Here is a 19,086-nt window from a genome sequence, read left to right on the forward strand (position 1 = left end):
TAAATGAAATTATCTTCAAAAAGTAAATGTCATGAACCAATCTAACGTTTCAAATAAAGAACCGATGAGATTTTGCAAATTTTATGCGTTTTTTTTTTTTAAAAAAGTTATCAAGCTCTTAAAAAATCACCCGATATAATTAAAAATGTGTGCGTAAATATGTTCGTTGCAGTTTGATGTAGCGGCAATCCTGCAGTGAAATAAATTAGTTTTAAATGATTTTATATTAATAACAACTGTGCGCCTAACTAGCCAACTGACGTTCTTCTATACTTTAACACAGCTGGTTTTTTTGTACAGTGATGCGCTGTGGGACACTAAGCACTTATTGAATACAAAAATTTTGATTTCGGTGAAAAATTTACCCATAGAACAAACAAAAATTTTGGAGGCCCAGAAACAGCCTTTCAGGCTATGACCTTGCTGGCGGTACTGGATCAAGGTTACACTTAATCCAATGCCTGCAGAAAACGGTATTTAATAAATAATGTCTGTCTGTCGTAATATATGCAAATTAGTCCCTCAGTTTTGGAGACATTGTTCTGCAAATTGCGAAATTTCGATTTACACTGATGGAATAATGTTTCTAGCGGAAAAATGGCAAAAAGTGATCTGCAAAAATGGTACATATTTGTTTATTTATTAATAGTATAAATAAAGAAAAGTAAGTTGAAATTTGAGTAGAAATACGAAAAGACTTTTTCGACTAACCAATATATCGGTTATTTTTGATAGAGAAAGCTTAAGATGTTATGCAATCTTTCTGGGTTCAAGATATTTCTTCAAGAAATTTTCTATAAGTTATTATTTAAGGCAATCTACGAAGAAATCGGATAAATGTTATATAGCTGCCACACAAATCGAACGACAAAATCAAGTTATTGATAACACTGTGGAACATTTTTGGGATTATTGTCTGGGAGGTGAGAAATTTCAATTGTGTCAGTTTTTTTTATGACCTTATGACTCGCTATATTTCGCTTAGTTGTAACATTTTGGCAAAAACAAAACAACAAAAAAAAACATTTTCCGAGAATGCTCTAAACATCCTTGCGACAGCAACATCGTAGTTGTGAGAACGATGCTTTCCCAACAAGCCTTCTATTACTTCTTTGATTGCCTGCCATGCATTCAATATATATCAATCCAAATATTGTTGAATGCGTCACTTTTAATCAGCTTCGTATATTTGGAGCATTTAGTACGCCTGATTAGAAAAAATTAATTTGTTAAGAAAACCATGGGAAATAAGGAAACAATTTAGAAGGTCATAAAAAAAACTGACACACACGAACGCCAAATTCTTTGAGGGTTTTACTATCCTGACCTAGTACCATCACCCTGACTTGGAATTTCTCACCCCTCCGAGTAGCTGTTGTACTGTGTAATGAATATTTTGTATTTGTGGTATTATAATTTCGGTGCACCCGAAGATTACGCTTTTTCTTATTTTAATTTGCTAATATTATTTGCTAATATTTCACTTTCTCGTATTCATATTTAAAAAAGCGTTACTTATACATATATACATGTATACATACGTGCACATCTCCAGATTTACGTATGTATGTGTTTAATTTGAATGGCATAAGTTTCAACTTATTAGCTCTAAGTAGCTTCGACATATGGAAAAAGAGAGTATATTAGCCCTTTAACTAACTGCAGCTGAACAGGTTTTAGCAAATGAAATATGTAGATTACAGAGCAAAAAACTCACACCAAATTTTCAAGACCAAATCAAAGCGTTGCACTACTATAAAAGTGTCAGCAAATTGACGGATATGTATCATTCACTTCTTGTCTTCGCATTCGCAAAGAACTGAACTAATAATCACGATATGGCTTTCAAGGTAAGTTCAAACACAAAACCGTTAAGCAGCGGGATCTCAATATATATAAAATATGTTTGTACAGCGTTAATAATCCAATTTGCTTTTACAGTTTGTATTCGCACTCGCCTTTGTCGCCGCGGCCAGCGCTGGCTATATACCCGCTGCTCCAGTATACCACGCCGCACCAGCCGTCGCCGTGCACGCAGCACCTGTGGCCGTAGCCCAAAAGGTTGTTGTGAAATCGGAAGAATATGATCCTCATCCTCAATACAAATTCTCTTATGGCGTCGATGACAAACTCACCGGTGATTCCAAGAGCCAAGTGGAGGAACGTGATGGTGATGTGGTCCATGGTGAATACTCTCTCATTGACGCTGACGGTTACAAACGCACCGTTCAGTACTCTGCTGATCCCATCAATGGCTTCAACGCCGTCGTGAACCGTGAACCTCTCGTTAAAGCTGTCGCCGTCGCTCCAGTTGTAAAGACTGTTGCTCCAGTTGCTCACTATGCCGCTCCAGTCTCTCACTACTCAGCCCCCGCAGTGGTCAAGGCCGTTGCCCCCGTAGCTCATTATGCTGCCCCAGTGGCTCACTACGCCGCTCCAGCTGCCCATTACACATCATACGCCGCTCCTGCATACCATCATTAATTCGAAGAGAAGTGAACAGTTTCGAATACTCTTTTAAATGGACGAGTGTGTAAACGCACAACGAATTGTTAATAATTTTATTCTAATTTATTTCGACGTAAAATAAAAAATAATCTAAAAATGCATATACATAGCTCTATTTAACTAAAGGGGGGTAGTACCTAGATATTGAAAGAAGTACGGTGCACATAAGATCGTTATAATTTAGGGTAGTCGAAAAACCCTTTACGTTTTGCTAATCAAAACTCGACTTATTTTTCCTTATATTTATAATGAAGTTTAATGAACCAAATGTACCAGTTTAGTCCACTACTTTTTGACATTTTTCCCGCTACAGACATTATTCCATCAGTGTAAAACTTTTTTGGTTTCTCGGGGAAACACTGCGACAAGTAATTTTCACAGGCTTCTCTTGAAGCCAACTTTACTCCATTAAGGGAGCTCTGGTTTTGGTCAATATTTTCTATAATTTCATCGACTTGTTCAACGATGTGGTCAACTAGAGCGAGGTGCATTTTTCACTTCGAAATTTTCAAAACGGAAGCTAACGAACCATTGCTGCGCTACACGAACTGATACAGCATAGTCTCCGTAAATTTCACAAATTTCATTGATGCCTCGCGTGGCATTCTTTCCTTTTTTATACAAAAATATAGCGAATTTCTTCATTATATTCGCTCATTTTTGAAGAGCTGTAACTTTTTTTCAGCTTCGCCCAATTTAATATAATTTATTTATTTTTTGGTAAAGTGAAGCTTAAAATCTCACCTTTCCAACACTACTGGAATGACACAATGTGATTGGTAGGACTCGAGATATACGACTGCAACGACATCTATTGACAAAATACGAAAGGACTTTTTCGACTACCTAGTATATAACTAAATAGTTTGAAATATTTTCGGATACTCATACAAATAGTTGGAACTAGAGTAGTTCTCTTGTACTAGTACATACTTATTCGTCATCATCATCATCACCATCGTGAGGCAAATAGTTGATGTGAACAATCTTTTAGCAAAGTAAATTTTATTTTCTGAATCTTGCCACCTTAAAGTCACCTTTACAATATTCGTAACAAAGGACAATGGGACTTTGAACAAGTTATGTTAGGTCTTTGTTGTCCATTTAGAAAAAAAGCGCACACACAAAGGGATTTGCAATTCTTCCCTTTGACCGACTTCTTTTCAACTCTGTAATAAACTTGTGTGCGCAAGCGTACCGACTTACGTGTTGAAATCTATTGTGGCAGCAAGTTAAGACTTGGACTTGGAGGTAAACAGAGTTCATAGAAATGCTTATTTGTGAGCATTGGGCTGACCTGTTTCTCGAGGCTCATCTGCTTTGTGTTGATCAGTTCAGTGGAGATCCCTTGGAAGCAGCGAAATGCTCATTACAAAATGCTGCAAGCTTATCGAAAGTGCAATGACCGACCGACACAGCCACTAGAAGCAACCCTTCGACTCCAGCGAGGGATTTTTTTTCCAGTTCGCGCGGATTCAAACAACACTTATTCAGACAAACAAATGCAAAAAGCACCGATTTGAATTGAAAACAAGCACCAAGGAAATACATTCAATTCATTATGTGCCAATGCACTTCGCATTTTACTAGATATAATATAATATACATATGTACATAGGATATGTCTTTTGTTGCTTGTTTGTTTATTCAGTTCACGAAGTTACAATTAAGGACGAAGCTCTAAGAGTCGCGCTCGCTTGCATGGCAAATACGCCAGTTATCGTTTTAGATCTTCACGCAAAAATAAAAATAAAAATCACTCATCGCCGAAAAGATCGCAAATAAACCAATAAATACTGGCACAATAGCGTCTACGAAATATTTCGCTTCGTTCTGCGTCTGCACCTGCCGTTTGCATCTTTTTGTGCTTCCACTTTTCGTAAACAAGTTTGTTTGTTATTTTGGAAATTGCATACCTGTAGACGTGGGCTTACATGCACGCATGTATATGTGTGTGTATGTGTGCTTAATTTATACTTGTAAAAATCATGAAAGGGTTTAAGTTTCCAAGGTCAGTGAAAAATACTTACAAGATCCATTAGTTTAGCTGTACCTTCTGTTCCTTTACAGAATTTTTAAGTAAAATCATTTACTTTACGTGCACCTGGGCGCTTTTGTAGAACATGCAGCTCCCTCAAGCAACCATATGTTCAAGGCAGCCCTGTAGAAACAATCTTCAAATGATTGCGCAAGGTTTGCGAGAAACTCGTCTGTATCAGTTCAATGGTTCGCTCGCTTCTGTTCTGGAAATTGCGATGTGAAATATACACCTCGCTCTGGTCGATCTATAGTCGATGAAATTAGGAAAAACATCGACCAGAAGCAGCACATAAACAGTCATGACTTTGCTAAGGAACCTAACATTTTTGGACCATTTAAAAAAGGCTGGCAAAAAAAGAAGCTCGAAGTTCGGGTACCACATAAATTGTCTGTGAAAAATTTAAAGGACCGAATTAACATCTGCGATTCTTTGCTGAAACGAAATGAAATCGAACCATTTGGAAAGCGATTGGTAACAAAAAGTGAATCAAATACGTCAATAATATATGAAAAAGATCATGGTCCAAACGTGGTGAAGCGCAACAAATGGATGCAAAGGCAGAATGCACGTCTCGAAAGGTTAAGCTGAGTGTTTGGAGGAATTGGAAAGGAATTATCTTGAGCTCTTCTACAGTGAACGAAAGATTGATTCTACATTTTACTGTCAACAACTGATGACAATGAAGCAAGCAATCGAAAAAACGGCCACACACATCTTTGATGACTCGGCAAAAACTGGCAAAAACTTGGCCGGGAAATTTTGATGCAGAAAAGTTTTACACTGATGTAGTAATGTCCCTAGCATGGCAAAATGTACCATTTGTTTCATTAAAGTTCATTATAAATATAAAAAAAAAATGTTGAACTGTGATCAGAAATATGAAAAAAATTTCGACTACTCAATAAATTTCTTAGCAGCAAGTAATTCAAAAAATGTGCCCTCTAGTTGACAACTTATGGTTTTTGAGGTTATAAATTAAAAATTATAAGGAAATTAACACAATGTTATCTTTTTCAGAATTTCCATAAAGAAAAATTCTTAAACAGAATTTACGACTGGCGCGCTGTTGTTAACTCGGCTATAATCGCGTAAGCGGTGCCTACGCCAATTGAGAAGAAGAGAATCCAGTTGCTGTTTACATTTCCTAGCGGGATGGAGAATGCTGGAGAATGCATCTCTTACAAGATGTCAGCTTTTTTGCAGAAATGTCTACGCTTTTTTTCGCCACGACGCGTAAGACTATATTACATGTATTTACGAGGTAAAATAGCATAATACGACTTCAGCGACAAAGTCTGTGTTCTGGAGTGGCATATAAAGAAGTGAAACAGCGCCCCTTCAATTGTATTGCATCACAAGGCTGGTAGCGAGGCAAGGATAAAAAAACAAATCTGAATGAGTAGAACCAGACTGGTGAGCAAAAAATGGCTAGCGCAGCATAAAAGTGAAAAAGGGAGACACTCGCCTATGTATGTGTGCATGTCAACAAGGAATTGTGCAAAAGTTTATGCTGAAATGCAGTGATCTGTGCATTACATACTTTCGTATGTGTGTGTATATGAATAGTTGAATTCTTGAAAGAGAACACTTTTAGTTTTACTGCGGATATAAATATGGGTTCAAGCACAAGCAGCTTCATTCAGTGTTTTGTGTTGAGTCTGAGGAGTTCGATGAAAAATATTTAAATTTAGTTTTTAGTCTGCCATCCAAATTCCATGCAACTTGTGAGAATCCTGACCGAGCAGCGGCACTTCAAGCAGTGATTAGTGAGCGTGTTTCGCATTTACGGTAAGTGTGGCGTTTATATAATAATAAATATTATTAATTTTTGTGCTTCGCTAAGTATTAAAGTGTGTAATAGTTGATTTTTTGTTGATTTCAGTGAAATATATGTATTTGCTCGGTCATGGAAGAGAAGCTTGCTTTCGCACTTCAAGCCATCACTATCATCCATTCGGACTCATTGAACTACTTTGTCACTCATCATCGAACATTGAATCGCCAAAAATAACGTTGGAAGACCTCAAACGCAGTCTCGGCCATTGGACAAAATTGTGATTTTTCATAGTTTAGGTTCAACGAATAAAAAAATACAATAGACAATATTTGGTGCTTGGCTTTTGAATGTCTTGTGGGGTGTATTGAGAATGTTTTATGGCCTGCTGTTGCGATTTCGTAAAAAAAAAATCTTTTTCTGACTGAGTACTGAACAAATCCAAAATTGAAATGTTTTTCTGTGCTATAAATGATTTATTTTCATCACAATATTCGTAAAATAGTGCGTTGGTTTTAAAATATTTGAAATACCGCCGAGCAAACATTGAAGCATAAAATACTCCTTCCCATCATAATAAAAAAATTTCTATGGAAATATACACAATTAAAAAAATTTGTAATACTCAAGTGCTTACTTTTTCGAAATGTCAAAAGCGTAGAGAAATAGCTGATATGGAAATGTACCGATTTCCATGGCAAAGGTTGGGATTTTTTTGTCAAAATCGAGGATATTGAAACAAACTGGTCGAACAAAATATAATCCTTGTGTACAATACTTTTTTTTTTTTTTGATAAAGTGCCAACACCAAATTTGACACAGCTTATTTTCACAAAAAACGCTATCATCCTCCAGCATGTTGTTCAAATCGGATCTTTGTATCGTATAGCTTTCATACAAACTTACTGTCCAAAATCGAATTATTGTATGACAAAATTTTTCATTTGAAAAGATATCCACACAATATTTGTAAAACATTTTCCAAGGCAATGCTACAATTTCCGAATATATTGCGTAGTCGAAAAAGTCTTTTCGTATTTCCAATCAAATTTCAACTTACTTTTTTTTATTCTTATAAAAGTTCATGATATTAACCAAGTCTGTACTATTTTGGTCAACCACTTGTTGCCATTTTTCTGCTACAGACATTTTACCATAAGGACAAAAATATTTTTGATTGCTCGGTGAAAAACCTGGACAAGCAATTTTCACAGGCTTCTCTTGAAGCCAACTTTGCTCCATTAAGGGATTTCTGCATTGACCGAAACAAATGGTAGTCGGATGGTGCAATGTCAGGGCTATAAGGTGGATGCATCACAACTTCCTAGTTCACCTCTCCCAGTCTTTGCCGAGTCATCAAAAAGGTGTGTAGTCTAGCATTGTTCGGATGGAAGACGAAGCCCTTTCTGTTGATCAGTTCTGACTGTTTTTTTTTTTGATTTATTGCTTCAATTTCTTCAGTTGCTGACAATAAAATGTAAAATCAATCGTTCGATCAGGCTGGAGCAGCTCATAGTGGATGATTTCTTTCCAATCGAACCAAACACTCAGCAAAACTTTTCGAGACGTCAATCCTGGCTTTGCGACCATTTGTTGAGCTTCGCTACGCTAGGACCATAATCATTTCCATACATTATTGTCCACTTTTCGTCTCCTGTTACCAATTGCTTCAGAAATTGTTCGATTTCATTTCGTTTCAGCAAAGAATTACAAAAAAAAAAACACAATTCATGTGATCATGTGATACCCAAACATCGAGCTTCTTTTGTAGCCAGCCTTTTTTAAATGATTCAAAACCGTTTGATGATGAATGTTCAGCTCCTTTGCGATGTTATGGCTGCTTATGTGACGATCTTGACCAATCTTTTCCATAATTTCATCGATTTGTTCAACGATGTGGTCGACCTGAGCGGGGTGCATCTTTCACATCCAAATTTCCAAAACGGAAGCCAGAGAACCATTGTTGTGCTACACGAACTGATACATCATCGTCTCCGTAAACTACACAAATTAAGACTTCACCTTTCCAACACTATATGCTATTACACAATGTGATTGGTAGCACAGGAGATATACGACTGCAACGACATCTATGGACGAAATACGAAAAGACTTTTTCGACTGCATAATATTAATCAGATCGTCTCACTATAGCATATAGCTGTTACAAAAACTGAGCGGTTGAAATCAATATACTAATTTCTTATACCCTTTTATGCTACCAGAAATGCACCTGTGAAGGGCATTATAGCTTCAGTGTAAATCAAAATTATGGCCAAATATGTGCATTTTATATGAATTTACAACAAAATTCCACATTAGCAAATCACATTTATTAATAATTTTTAAAACTCACTCGCACTTATCTAAACATTTACCGTTATGTTATTATTGTCATTGCCAAATTCGGTGAAACAGTTATGCTGAGTGCTGGCACATTGAAATGTCGAACTCTGAAACACCAGTTGAAACTGGTAGTTTGAAGGCACAATGGGCATGTCAAAATGCGTGCGTTGTGTTGGTGCATGCTATAACGGTAGACATAGCCATGAGTCGTTTGGGACAATAATAAAGTGGCATTGTTGCATTTCATTTCGCTTTTTACACACACACGCACACAGGTGTATACATATGTGTATCAAAACCGAAACTATTAGCCGATTACTCAATTGACTGCATTCATAAACATAACCGTTCATTGCTACTTACTTTCATTCAAGCTCTTCGCCTTGTTGTTGTATTATTCGTGGCTTAAGTCGCGCTGTGCTTTTTATAGAAAGAAAATGAAGCATTGTCTGGTGACGAATACATACGAACATGTATGCACATGTACATACATGTGCTTGTGCACTGCAATTACCGCTGTTTGGCCTTTCAAGGCCGTTTCAGGTTTTGCTGTTTGCTGTGCACATAATAAGCCTAATAAAAGTAATGAGTTGCAAGTCTTATTCTCGCATGACATTCGACGATAAGTATGTGCACACATACACACATTACATGTACATATGTATGTTTACACATATCAAAAAAAGAAACAAAGGCATGGCAGGTGCATGCTTAGGAATGCACTAAAATAGATTCGCGCCCGGAATCATTTATAATCCAAATAAAAATTAGAAAATGATTAAGCTATGATTGTGCATTTTTCGTGTAAGGCTTGCCCGCACGAACTCTTATCTTAAGCGGATATTGTTGAATTAATTATTAAATGCTTAATTACCGTTTTAAAATTGAGATTTACTTATACTATTGAATTAAAAATATGAGTTAAAAATTAGCTCGATAATAGAGTAAAGGGTGATCCATTAGACGTTCCCTGCTTTTTTTTTAAGAAAAAACACAGAAAATTCAAATTTAATAGGGAATGTTTATTATGATTCGAAAGAAAATTGTTTGGTATTTATTTTTTGAAGATTATATCTTTCAAATGTAGATGCAGCCGCTCTCAGTTGGTACAATGACATGCGTGATGTTTTTCTCCAAGGCTTGAAACGAAGCGGAATCCGCATAGACTTTACGTATTGCGTGGGAAATTCTAAAATGTGAAATTATCTGCTCACCTATGTTTTCCCTCAATGATTTATTGATGCGATAAGTGGGTCGCCGAGATCAGGACCGATCCACAAACCATACCAAACTCTTTTATTTTTTCTACATGAAATGGCAGCTCTTGAATCTCTTCAAGATGGTATTCGTCCCAAATGCGGGAATTTTGCTTTTTTACATACTCATTGAGACAGAATTATACCTCATTGCTGAACAAAAGTTGACCCGGAACTTTTCAAGAGCCCATAGATCGAAGCGATATCGTGTAGGAAGGTCCAGCGGTTTAATTTTTGCATAAGCTATATTTTTTCGCATTCAAGTTAAGATCTCTACATAAAATGCACTAAGTCGTTCCATATACCAGTCAGAGTTGCTGCAAACGGCGCCAAACCGACTCTACATGGTCTTCGCGTACACTCTCAACTAAGGCTGTTATATTATTTTCAATGCGTACTGGACGTGGTCAATTTGGTCGAATATTATTCAATGATGGAGGTTTGGTCTTAAGAGGGGAGTTGAAGTCTTTCGATGATAAAATGCCACACAATACAGAACAAAAACAACATTAAACTGGACACGACTTTCACGTGATTTGTCAAAATAAAAAAAAAAAAAAAAAAAAAAAAAAAAAAAAAAAAAAAAAAAAAAAAAAAAAAAAAAAAAAAAAAAAAAAAAGACAATTGAAAACAGTACCTCTGCTTGGATTAACCTTCAGATATTGACATCGTTTGTCCAATTGACTGATTATATTTATTATATTATTTGCTCTTTTTATTCTACCTCGAAAAAATTTAGAGCTCTGCAAAAAATTATACATCGGTTGATCGCTACATGGAACTGTCAGATTTATATTGTAATTCTTAAAAAAAGGCTTTACCCTTCGTTTGCTTATGCTACCACAATCATATGTATTTTTCTATTAAAGGATCTTTAAACAAGAAAAAATGTTAACTTCGATTGCACCGAAGCTAAATACCCTTCACAAGTGCATTTCTGTTAGTAACTGTGCGTTCAGTTTGTATAGAAGCTATATGATATAGTAATCCGATTTTTTAATATATTGTTACCTTAAGCAGTAATCCATGCTAAATTTCGTGAAGATACCACGTCAAATGAGGAAGTTTCCCATGGAAGCATTTGATTCCGATCATTCAGTTTGTATGACAGCTATATGCTATAGTTAACCGATCTGAACAGTTTCTTCGGAAATTCAATTGTTGTCTTAGAAAATAATTTATACCAAATTTCGTGAATATATCTTGCCAAATGTCAAAGTTTTCCATACAAGCATTTGATTCCGATCTTTCATTTTGTATGGCAGCCATATGGTATAGTGGTCCGATATCGGCGGTTCCGACAAATATTTTTCAATGATGATGACCATAAGTAGCTTCTTGAAGAGGAAATGACATTTGCATAAGTTCGTATATATACAGACAGACGGACAGACGAACAGACGGACAGACGGACGGATGGAGAGACAGACGGCCATGGCTAAATCGACTCTGCTCAACATAGTGATCATTTCTATATATACTTTATAGGGTATCCGACGCTTCTTTCTGGGCTTCCTTAATATATCCTGTTCAGTAGGGTGATTCAAAAAAAAATTTTTTTTTCGTTTGGTTCAGAGTACCAAATGAACAAAAAAAAATTTTTTTTTTGAATCAGGTGTTCAGGGTGTAAAAATACCAATATAAATAAATTAATTTGCTTTCAGAATTAAAAAAAAAACTTACTCAACCAAGCTTACTAACCAAGAACCCATTTTAAATTATTTATAAAAGGGATTTCCGGCTGAGAGTTTTCTGTTTTGAGACAGAGGTGGAGTGTACTCAATGCATTGCAATGTTAGCTGAGTTGTGGTTATTTTATGATTTTTATAATAATATAAATAAACACTTTTTTTAGGTATATCCATATGGGCAAGCGATAACTTGAACAAAAATTTAGATTAATTGATGATTTATTTCGGCTTGACTCACTTCTGCCAGGGCATTCGGCCGGCTGATCGTCTGTGTCCGGATCGTTAACATATGTAGATCCAAGACTCATCACCGGTGATAATACATGTGTTTCATGACAACCTTGTAGTCGGAAAGTATTGTTTCACAGACGTTTACGGGATGCTAGATTTAGAAAAAAATCGTTCTTTCACTTTCTTAGGCTCAAATGATCTTTCAAAATGGTTTTAAAACGTATTTCGATGGGAAATTTAAATTAAAAAGTCTTACTACTTTTTACTCACAGTAATACCAATTTACTGAATTATTTCATCGAATCCTGACTTTAAGGATCATCTTAGAACGCTGTTCAGAAAGCGTGAAATAATAAAGAGATAGAGTATCATTGTTGGAACACTATTAACAAGATAACCTTGAAAATACATATATAAATAATATGTGACATGATATGAAATTATTATCATACCATAGTTAATTTATTTTATTAGAAAACTTTGATATATGTTTTTAAAATTTAAAACTTGGTATATACAAAACATTCCTCCTCCAACTACCAGCTCGAGTGCAGGGTACTCTAATTTTTCGACACGAGTCTCTTGCTTAATCAAAAATAATTTAATTAGTTGCCTGTCATAATTTTCGTGCAACAAACAGAATGTACATACTAGTCCATATATATATACATAGGATATACATACATAAATATAAGTACATTTGTAGGTATAGAATTCTAACGGACCATTGGTCCACGGTTGCCCAAGTTAAATTGATTCCTTTTTCGATGTTTTGTTGCGTTTCAACATACCACTCAACAGGGAATTGGCGGGCAAGAACAAGCATTTGTTGAAAAGTACTAAACATTTTTGACATTATTCCTCTTTTAGCCACACACACACACACTCGATGCCCATAAACCAATTTCGTTGAACACCCTTATGGGTGATCAATCTTAAATTTTCACCGCTTCTGTCAGCCAGCATTTCCAAAAGTAGAGATGTGCATTCAAGTACAAGAACAAGCACAAACACATACATACATAGTAGAAGAGAAAAACACGCTGCTACTTCGCTGACTGTCAAATGAATGTAAGCACACACATGCACGCCTGTATATACAATAGATTACCAGCTGGTCCAAGTGGCGAAGAAAACAGCCAGCACCGGATAGCCGGCATTCGGTTGCTTAGATGTAATGGCGACAATGTGTCCCTTAAATATACTAACGGAAAGTATGTTTATGCAGTGGCGGCTGGAGCTGAATGCGTTAATTCCATGACAATCTCACCATGAGTCTTGCGTTCGATTCCTGGTCGAAATAATCTAATATCGAACTTTGATAGGCTACGCAAAAAAGCTTCTTAGAACGATCCTTCTGTCGTTTGGAGCGAGTTAAGGGGTTACATGGGTTTACGAGTTTCAAAAAATCGAATTATTTTTATTGTCTTAATAAATTCTATAACACTTCTAGAATTTTGTCATAAATTTTCAAGTTAATCCGAGTAATAGTATCAGAGATACAGCCTTGAGAACTTGTGCACTCGAGGATAGCTAGGCCCAGCGCGACGTCTTTCTTGAAATTTTCTTTTCTCGAGAACTACTCTCAACCGGTCTTCATGAAATTTTACACAGGTCTTTGAGATTCAATTCTTAAAAACTTGAACGAAGATGTTTTTGCGAGTAAATCCATTTGCCAAAAAAAAAAAAAAATCTTCGAATTTTCACTGAAATTTTAATTTTTTGTGAAAATGTCTGCCAAAAGTCGAATTTTCAGTTTTCCTTCGTTCAAGTTCTAAGTTACGGTTTAAGCTAAAATACGTATTTTCACTTTAGATGATCCTGTAACTAGTTATTTTCCCAACGCGGCGCATCTTTTTACCGAAGGGTCACCGGAAATGACGTCGCAATGGCCGAGTTTAAAATATATTTTTCAAATTTTTCAGATTTCGTTTTTAATAATGTATGTTTATAACAATCAAAAATTACAACAAACAAAATCCACATTTATCGATGTCATATAGTATATAACTCTAAATCTCCCACGGATAGTTGAAGGTGTTATAAGCAATTGTTAGGTCAACATAAAAGAATTATAACTGAGTAAAATAATTTTGTTTCCTGCAGCTAAAAGTGCTTAAAACACTTTTTATAAGCACTTGTTGCGATGGCCTTCTCTTCGATCGACTGAAAACGGATTACATTCGGACGATTGTTGACTTCTTTTCGTGTCAAACTTATAGACCCATATTGTTCATCACCAGTCATAATGCTCTCCATGAATGTGGGATCGGAATTCGCACGATCAAACATGTTCAAAGACACCTGTTTACGATACTCTTTATGAAATATATTCAGCTTTATCGGGACGAGTCGAGCAAGAATGCGTATCACACCCAAAATATCCAAAAAATCATTCGAACGGACTCGCGAGAGACGTCGAGCTCTCTTGTCATCTCACAAATTTTTGAATAATTTCATGAGTTTTAGGTCGTCCGAAACGAGGCATGAGGTATATATTCAACGATCTCTCGACCGTCTTTGAAGGCTTTGTACACTTGTGGGCTGGTGTTTTTCCGTCACGAAGTTTGGTTAGAAATACAAAATTTCTTAACAAAATATAGTACTTTTTTTTATTTTGAAATATTATATACCGGGGCAATGATTTAAAATTTCTGGGTGCTTTTTTGTCACAATGTCTATATATCGCATATTGAAAATGTTATAAAGTACCGTTTAGGCGAATATTACAAAATTTTACTTGACAAAAATAATTTTTTTTTCCGAAAAATTTAATCTCTCAATTTCTGTTTAAAAACCTGTGAAAGAAAGTAAGTCGTATAAAATATATTCCCTGAAATACAATCACATATAGATAAATACATATACTTGTAAACATATCTCTATTTAAATCTGCAATGTCTCCATTCGTACGCTGAGCAAATCTACAGTTTATTGAAAGGTACTTGAAGGCTCCCCGCAGTTACCGCAAATTGGGCGACTTGAGTTCTAAGCGTACCAATGTTTACAATGCTGCGTCCAGCCACGAGGCTACTAGATTACAACCGGCATTACACACATACAAGCGCATATGCTGACGCATGTGCAAATACACATTAGTATGTAAGTATGTATATGTGACACAGGATGTATAAACGGCGTGCCATATACATATGCACATGCATAGAATATCGGAAGAAGGGCACTGCGAGATATGCAGTCACAGGCGTTGACATTAAAATCATCCATCTTTTAGCTGTCAGTCAAAATTTTCGCCGAAAAGGACGGAAATTTGTTTTTCTTCTCCATGGCATTTCCACGCTTTCTTTTTTATTTAACTTTTTTTTATTCCTGCATATTTTCGAATGGTAGTAGATTTGTTGGTACTTACATTTCGATTGCCGTTGCGTCAGCGTGGCGTGCGAAAGACATTTTTGTAAGTTTGGTGCGGGCACGCAATCGTACGCACATACATTGTATGTACATATGGATATGTATATATTATGTATATTTTTGTGTTAATCATTAAAGTCTAGAGAGAAATAAAAGCCGCTAATAAAGTTATTCGATTTTTTGTGGGATTGCGTGTCAAAACTTATAAATACTGTATATCGTCACCGAAAATGCAGGACAACGTATCGTCAAAAAATCGAAATTGAGTTTTTTATTGCTTGCGATTCACTAAATCATGTTATAAATTTATTTATTTATTTATTTAGCATAAAATTTTCAGCTTTTGCAATAAGATATAATCGATATATAACCATTATATTAGCAATATATAACCATTATATAACCAATATATAACCATTATATTACCAATATATAACCATTATATAACCAATATATAACCGAAACGTAAATTTTGTTTCAATATGAGTGGTTTCTATTATATCGTTTTTCCTTCGCCCGTAAACTTATGTAAAGTGATGTTACGTTATTTTGCATTTTAGGTGACGATATGAAGTTTCTAAAGCATATACCGGTATAAAAAAATTTAGTGTTGTAAGTGTATTAGTGCTAGCTCTGTTTGCTCTTAAAGTCAAGTATTGCTTCAATTCAATTTTGCACGTTTATGTTTATTAACTGTTTCAAAGCAGTTTATCTCAGCTTTGTTTTTGTTTTTTTTGTTTTTAATTACATTTAATTGTAAAATACTTATTTATAAGCATATTTATTATTCATTACTTTTAATAATTACATTTATCCTTATATATTATATTTGACAACAAATCGCAACACATTTGTTGTTGTTTTCTTATTTTGATTTTTTTTCGCAATTCATTAGAAACATAACTACAATTTATTTATTACAATATCTTCCATACAAAATTGCACTTGAACCGGAACGGATTCAATTTAAAGAGATTTCTTGCGTTGCCAAGCAAAATTATATAATACAATTAAAATTAAAATTAAAGTTTGATGCGAAAAGCAAGCAACAAAAAACATATTAAAATATTGTTAAATATTTATTTTCAATAATTTATTATCAATTGTTAATCACTGTTGATTTTCCGAGGCAAAACGTGTTGGAAACAACTTCGATTTCAAATCAACATAAATACAACTATTAGAAAAGCTACAATTTTTATAGAATTCTGCGCATTTTTCTTAATTTTTTTATTTTTATTTATGCTACTAATTGTATTACTATACGGCGCACATAATTCATATTCATAAACTTATATAGTATACTACATATATACAGATTCGCTTGTATCTAGATATTATCATTGGGACTTAATATTGCTAATTTCTAAAAAAATATGGTTATATATGTGTACATTTATATATACATATGTATGTATGTATGAATGTATCGTTGCTCGACATCTCTCGCGAGTTCGTTCGAATGGTTTTGATGGATATTTTGGGTCTGAAACACATTCTTGCTCGACTCGTCCGGATAAAGCTAAATTTTTTTCAAAAAGAGTACCGTAAACAGGTCTCTTTGGACATGCTTAATCGTGCGAATTCCGATGGCATTATAAGCATTATAATTGCGACTGAGACATGGTTTTATGAGTTTGACATGCAAAAAAGTCAACAAGCGTCGCAATGGAATCCGTTTTCAAAATTCGCTGAAGGAAAGTGCTTTTGAAAAGTGTTTCGAGTACTGGCAAAATCGTTGGCATAAGTGTATTACATCTGGTGGGGATTACTTTGAAGGCGACAAAATGAATTATTGATGAATAATTATTGAATTTTTTGTCATTATGTATTTAAAAAAAATGAACTAGCCCGGTGCTAACCTCACATTTTGCTTATTTCCGTGCCGGATGAACATTTCCATCAAAACTTTCTTATCTTAAAAACTTTTAAACAGCTTTTCCTTCTTAGCATAATTTAAGAGGTATGGTAATATATGTATATCCGATATATTAATGCACTCCGATCTAATTTATATAGTTATTGGAAAGGATTAAATGACAAAAGATTCTTTAGATCACTCGGTATCATACAAATATGTTCGTTACAGCTCCATTGTCTTCCTTTTATAAGAATTCAAACACTTTCCATTGGCCAACCAACCGCGCAAAATATCAACCAATGCGTATCCATTACTCAACCAAATCGCAAAACCTTTGATCAACGAAAAGTCTTGATATTGGATCGCTGGATCTAATGGACTCACTTATGTCTATGGAATAGCTTAGTTCTTACAGTCAAATTTATGGAAGATATTACAAATTCGGAATAAATTGGGAGAAGATTCTCACAAATCTCGAAGCGGCCTGCTTTGCGAAATCATATTGCTTTTGGAATAATTTTAATTTCGCAAAAATTTACGGTTAATACTTATTTAGTTCTGAAACAACGCGGGCAATTTATTGTTCAAAATAAATCTTTACAATTTAAGCATTTCTCTACAAAATGCTTTGAAAGTTGGAAGGTCGGTTTGACACGACGTCAATGTGATATCTACTTATAATTCTGAAATTTATCTAAAAAATTGTATGAGATGCTGTTTTTTAAATGCTAAATTGTCAGGATTAATAAAAAAACAAAAAACATGTTTTATATATGGAATATCTCGTAATAAAGTTATAAGCAAGCAAATCCCTCATTGTGCAAACAAATGGAAATTACAAGTCATATCGCAAGCAGGAAATGGAGGAAGCTTAGCAAAATTCAAATACTTTAAGCCATATATAGCAAAAGCTTCTCTAAATAGGGAAATGCCAATCAAAAAGTTGTAAAGTGAAAGTTAGAGTGAACCAAAAAAATTTACTTATCGAAGTTGTGGATCAAAATTATATACAGGGAAAAAATATACTTGCAAGACAGGCTTTTAAAAAGTGTCGACAATCATGCGAAGTTTTGCATATAAGTAACACGCAAAAACACCTTCTCCATTAAAAATAGCATTATAATCCATACAAAGTATATATGTATATTAATGATCAGTATATTGAGCTGAGTCGGTTAAGCCACGTTCGTCTGCCCATCTGTCTGTATATATACGAACTAGTTCCTCAGTTTTTATTGTATCCTTTTGAAATTTTGCAAACGTCATTTTATCTTCAAGGAGCTGCTCATTTGTCGGAACTGCCGATATCGGACAACTATAAAATATAGCTGCCATACAAACTGAAGGATCGGAATCTAGTGCTGGCATGGAAAACTTTCACATTTGGCAAGATATATTCTCGAAATTTATTATAGATTATTTTCTAAGGCAACAATGTAATCTCCGAAGAAATTGTTCACATCGGTTAACTATAGCATGTAAGTTCCATAGAAACTGAATATATATATTATATATACATACATAGTTACCAAAAGAAATGCTCTTGTGAAGGGTATATTAGCTTCGGTGCAGCTGAAGTTAACGTTTTTTCTTGTTTGAGAGTTAATTATACCGAAAACTCCTAATCTAATATTTTAGTTTTTTTTTTAGAAAATTATATAGAATTAATAATAATTTACGATGTGAAAAATTGATTCTTAGTGGTTAAATAATCATGGTAACTTTAATGGAAAAAATTTTTAACGTGTTATTTATGGGAAACTTTAAAATTAAGCTAAAAATTCTGTCTAGCAGAGAGGTTCAATTTGATGTGTAAATCAAAAACTGTGTTTTTTTAATTACTCTAATGTGTATGCAATACACACATACATTTATACGTATGCACTATGGAATCTTTGCATAATTTTCAAAACAACATTCATACATACATACATACAGAAAGTTATATATGTATACATTCATACATACATACATACAGAAAGTTATATATGTATATATATATGTAT

General features: G+C 34.6%; 1 protein-coding gene and 1 long non-coding RNA gene across 2 annotated transcripts; both read left to right on the forward strand.

Annotated features, from left to right (window-relative positions):
• The first annotated feature begins 1,836 nt into the window (after positions 1-1,836).
• Positions 1,837-2,575, forward strand: LOC108970370 (larval cuticle protein A2B-like). The gene is made up of 2 exons (XM_018935706.1): positions 1,837-1,850; positions 1,942-2,575. Exons 1-2 carry the CDS (start codon positions 1,839-1,841, stop codon positions 2,482-2,484), a joined length of 555 nt encoding a protein of 184 aa, XP_018791251.1. The 5' UTR covers positions 1,837-1,838; the 3' UTR covers positions 2,485-2,575.
• A 3,601-nt stretch (positions 2,576-6,176) lies between these two features.
• LOC108970399 lies at positions 6,177-6,654 on the forward strand. The gene is made up of 2 exons (XR_001993478.1): positions 6,177-6,337; positions 6,432-6,654. It is a non-coding gene; the product is annotated as an uncharacterized LOC108970399 (long non-coding RNA).
• Positions 6,655-19,086: the final 12,432 nt, after the last annotated feature.

This window comes from Bactrocera latifrons, unplaced genomic scaffold, assembly GCF_001853355.1.
Source record: "Bactrocera latifrons isolate USDA-ARS-PBARC rearing strain unplaced genomic scaffold, ASM185335v1 scaffold_3, whole genome shotgun sequence".
In the NCBI taxonomy this organism is placed as follows: Eukaryota; Metazoa; Arthropoda; class Insecta; order Diptera; family Tephritidae; genus Bactrocera; species Bactrocera latifrons.